Source organism: Cynara cardunculus (assembly GCF_001531365.2).
Source record: "Cynara cardunculus var. scolymus isolate 2C chromosome LG 1, CcrdV1, whole genome shotgun sequence".
Classification (NCBI taxonomy): Eukaryota; Viridiplantae; Streptophyta; class Magnoliopsida; order Asterales; family Asteraceae; genus Cynara; species Cynara cardunculus.
This window is the reverse complement of record NC_037528.1, coordinates 5,067,171-5,072,518: the sequence shown is the minus strand read 5'-3', so window position 1 is coordinate 5,072,518 and position 5,348 is coordinate 5,067,171. Positions and strand designations below refer to the sequence as shown.

General features: G+C 30.7%; 1 protein-coding gene across 1 annotated transcript; it reads left to right on the top strand.

Moving 5' to 3' along the window:
- Positions 1–381: 381 nt before the first annotated feature.
- On the top strand, positions 382–2,459 carry LOC112529030 (protein NRT1/ PTR FAMILY 2.7-like). Its single transcript, XM_025140110.1, has 4 exons — positions 382–514; positions 612–829; positions 939–1,447; positions 1,571–2,459. Exons 1-4 carry the CDS (start codon positions 382–384, stop codon positions 2,409–2,411), a joined length of 1,701 nt encoding a protein of 566 aa, XP_024995878.1. The 3' UTR covers positions 2,412–2,459.
- Positions 2,460–5,348: the final 2,889 nt, after the last annotated feature.

The following is a 5,348-nucleotide window of genomic DNA, read 5'->3' as shown; positions in this document are numbered from 1 at the left end:
ATTTATGGACTAAACCATTCAAAATAAGAAAATACATTGGTTTTTTTTACTTTTCCCTTATGAAAATGAATGAGCTTTATACAACCCCTTACATTTTTACAACCAATACAATTCAATTTCAACCGTCCATTTAATTTGATGAATATGTAATTTCATAGAAATTTTGATTGTTTCGTAATACAAAGTCTTGATCATAATTAATGAACCGTATTCATCTTCCATAAATATTTAAATCATAATAAATGAACTATCATCATTTCCATAAATATTTCAATTTTTCAAGTTACATTAATTATACAAATGTAATAAGTGAATTTGAAACAAACTCTCTCTATATATATAATACAACTCATCTCAATTTCTCATTGAGAACAAGAGACAATGGAACCCAATAGGTTGCAGAAAGACATTGAAGGGAAAAATAGTAGCCAACATGAGACTCTTGAAGACACAAACAATATCTTCATCAAACATAGTAAACAAGGAGGATGGACTACCTTCCCCTTCATCTTAGGTTTTTAATTCTCTCTCACTCTCTCTCTCTCTATATATATATATATACACACACACACATCATTTATGGATGATCATTCCATATATATATGATGCAGGAAGTATGTTCGCTCTAACAATGGCAACAGGAGGGTGGGTCGGAAACCTGATTGTGTACCTTATCACCAAATACAATGTTAAGAGCATCGAGGCCACTCAGGTCTTTAATGTCGTCCTTGGCTGCTTAAGTCTCTTTCCCATGGTCGGAGCTATCATCTCCGACTCCTTTTATGGCTCCTTCTTTGTCATCGCCTTTTTCTCCTTTGTTTCTCTCCTGGTAATTAACTTAACTTCCTTCATAACATATACATATATATATATATGATCATTTAATTAATCTATCCTTTTTCTTTTAGAAAATGAGTTCCGACTTATATTAATTTCAGGGTGGGGCACTTATGACATTAACGGCTTCACTTCCTTCCCTAAGACCTTCACCATGTATCAACATTTGTGATTCTCCATCAAAGCTTCAATATGGAGTTCTATACACGACCTTAGGGTTAGCTTGTATCGGAATTGGAGGCACACGTTTCACCATTGCTACCATGGGAGCTGATCAGTTTCAGAACTCTAACGATACAGCAATCTACTTCAATTGGTACTTCTGTTTCTTTTATATTGCCAGTGCCATAAGCTCAACTGCCTTAATCTATGTTCAAGATAATGTGAGTTGGACACTAGGGTTCGGGATATGCGTTGCTAGCAACGCAGTTGGTCTCATCTTATTCTTGTCGGGCAACAAATTTTATCGACACATTAAACCGAAAGGAAGTCCTTTTACAAGCATTGCTCGAGTTATCGTTGCAGCTGTCAGGAAGAGGAAGGTTTCTTCAAGAAACCAAGACTATAACCATGATGATAAATCTACCACAACCCCATCAGATAGTTTCAGGTAAACTTTTACGAACTCTCTCTCTCTCTCTCTCTCTCTCTCTCTATATATATATATATATATATATATTCTTTTCTATTAATCTAGGGTTTGCAAATTCAATGTAAGTTCATCATCATGTAGGTTCTTGAATCGTGGGGCATTGAGGATTGAATCTGATGGTCCAAACTCAAGATCATGGAGTCTATCTACTGTACAAGAAGTGGAAGACTTTAAAACCCTAATCAGAATAATGCCACTGTGGTCCTCCAGCATTATGTTGAGTACCCTTGTTGGCATGATCAGCAACTTCACCATCCTCCAAGCTCTAACCATGGATAGACACCTTGGAGGGTCTCATTTCAAGATCCCAGCTGCCTCTTTTTTATTTTTCAGCACTCTAGCCACAAGCATTTCCATTTTAATCCTTGACCGTTTGATATTTCCCATGTGGCAAAATCTATCCCGTCGATCTCTAACGCCCCTCCAACAAATAGGAGTTGGCCATGTAATCAACGTCATGGCGTTGGTGTCATCCGCCCTAATCGAGGTCCAAAGGCTACACACTGCTAGAGCCCACCATTTGACGGGCTCAAGCATGGGTAGCACCACAATCGTGCCATTTTCCGCATCATGGCTCGTGGTGCCTTTAACCATTTTAGGAATAAGCGAAGCATTTCTCTTTCCGGGGCAAATATCATTATACTATCAAGAATTCCCAACATCTTTACGTAGTACATCAACGGCTATGATATCGTTGTTGGTTGCGGCTGGATTTTATTTGAGTACAGCGATGACCAGTTTGATTCAGAAAAATACCAGCTGGTTGATGGATGACTTAAACGATGGTAGGTTGGATATAGTGTTCTGGTTATTAGCAGCGATCGGGGTGGTGAATTTTGGGTACTTTCTCCTTTGTGCGAAGATGTTTCGACATAAAGTGGATGTCGATGATCAAAGTTTGGACGATGTTTCACGTACTTGAAAAATCTTGTAGCTTTTAATAGATCAAATATTGTAGTCTGTATAAAAAATAATGCAACTATGTTGGTGGTGCAACTATGTTGGATGCATACACCAAGATAAGATGTAATATAACCATGTTTGGCCTATGTTTATTGTAATTGTGTTGGTGGTCTTTCGTATTCATGTTATTTAAGATTCATGGTTTTAAGTTGAAAATATATGATTTGGAATAAATTTAACAAAAAATTATAAGCCATATAAAATAAGAGAGAATCTATATATCTATACTATATTATAAACGTTTGACAAAAACTTTTTAAAACCACTTTTTATGCATAAAATACTGTTTATTAATTCATGTTACTTAAAACTCAAGATTACAAGTAAATTTTGCGTAAGTATAACTTTTTAAAGCTCCATATATGAATTCGTGTAACTAACTGCGGATAAACATAATCAAATACAAGATAAACATCTCATTTTAAATATAAAAATCTAAAATATAATTAGGATAATCATTGAGTTCTAATAGAATACTTAATTACTATATATATAAAACGTTATATTATTAAACAAAAAATAAATTACTTCATTATTAAACTTAAATTAAATTATAATAAAAAAATTAAAGAAATTATATAAAAAATAAGAATTTTTAAATAGTTGATTTAATATTAACATTTTTTTAAATTTTTTTGATATCTTCAAATTTATATTTTATTAAAAAATAAAGTCATTATTGTTTTCTTAAAAACACATAAAATCGTATTATAACATTGACATAGACAAATAATAAAATAGAAAAAATCGAGATGTATCTCGCTGCATTGTGCGGGTATGATTATAGTATATTAAAGGAAGAACCAAAGTTGATAACTTGACTTTTCTTAAAAGCTAGAAAACTTATTTATCTTTTTTTCTCATTCAACCTCATTTTAATCTTTTTTCTTAATTTTACATTTTAATTTCTATAACATTGATTATTTATTTATTTTTGCATTTAACACCATCTTTTCATTATCACCAACTCTTCTTCATGTCTTTTCTCTATCTACATCAATTGATTTGCTTTTCATATTTCATTTTCTTCCTCATTAATTTGTTCGTTGTTCGATTTCTTTTTCTCTAGTTACGTCACTTCACTTGATGTTTTTCATTTCATATACCATACCATTATTTTTCAACAAATTCATTTCAAAGTTTATTTCGAAAAGACTAATTCGGTATGCATTCCTTTTGATTTTTGTTGGGATTTTAGCAATTTTTTTGAACTTTTCTTTTATATAGTTTTCTTAAAATATTACAAACTATAATTGTAGCCTTATATAGAGTTTTGATGGCAACAGTGATCTGATAATGAAATCTTATGGCAACAATGGTCCAATGATAAAATCATAAAAATATTACAAACTATGATATAGCCTCAACAAACTTCAACATCTTTTTTTAATAAAAGATTATATTTTTTATGTGTATTTTGCGAAAACTAATACGGATATGCATTCCTTTTGATTTTTGTTGGGATTTTAGAGTTTTTTTTTTTTTAACTTTTCTCTTCTATAATTTTCTTAAGTTTTCCTCAATGAAACCAATAGTTTGTTATTGACAATACTTTCAGAGTTTTGATGACAACAATGGTCCAATAATGGAATCATGAAAATATTACAAACTATGATATAATCTCAACAAACTTCAAGATGTCTTTTTTTGATGTATTCCTTTTGAGTTTTATTGAGATTTTAAAGGAGAAATCAAATATAATGAGATGTCATCCTCTAAACATTAGAAGCCTATCTTTCCTTTTTAATAGATTTTCGGTTTTTTAAAATATTAGATTTGTAAAAACTTTTCTATCACTATATTTAAAACATGAAATTCATTAAGATAAGATTGTTTTGGTAATTTTAAAAAGTTTAACCTCCAACCTTTTTATCTTCATTCTTGAAGGTAAAACCTCCAACTTTTCCATATGCTCCTCAATGATTTGTCTATCAATAAATCTCTTTTTCTTCTTCTATATCATTTGATGTATCTAACATTTTACAAACCATTATTATTTAACAAAATCTTTTTTCAGGTGAACTTTTTTCGCTCTCTCCATCACTTGATTTCTTATTATAACATAATGTAAATACGTACCTAACTAAAAAACACATAGGATATTCCTCAACCCGAACCCTTCCTCCTTATTTCTATCAACAGATATCACAAATCTATTTAAAGATTCAATCCTTTTTTATCTGTCCAACCTTTTAAGTGATTGATAAGAAGAATAGAAGATTAATGCTGGAAATTGTTGGTGGAGGAAGATATGATCGGATTGGAGTCAAATTGGAATCATCCATGGACATTCTTTGTATAAATATGAGTGGTTTGTATTTGATCGTTCTTCTACACACACACACACACACATATATAGAGAGAGAGATGAGTGATCAAATGAAAATCACTCCAATTTGTAAAAACCGTAAAAACTACTCTCATCCGTCGATTTCATTGTTTAATCTTATGAAATTTTTTCATGAAATTGTTTAATCTTGTGAAATTGTTTCATATAATACTTTTTTTGATTAAGTTGTTTCATATCATATACTACTTAATGAAATTTTAATGAAACTGTTTCATGTGTTTCTCTAAAATTAAAAAATACTGAAGATGATAATATCCATGATTAACATCCTCCACAATAAAAATGATTAATCAATCTTTCATAATTACAAAAAAATGGACAAAATGAAAAATTATGATTGGTGGAATGAGATTTTTACGGTTTTTACAAATCGAGTGGTTTTTATTTGAACCCACCCCTATATATATATATAGGGGCCTATTCAAGGGAGAACTAAGTTGTTTGTGATAACTGTGAGAACCAATATTAACCACAAATCAATAGATAAATTAGGAAATTTATAAATTTGGTAATTTTAAATTAAAATCTTAATGCAAGGATATTTTT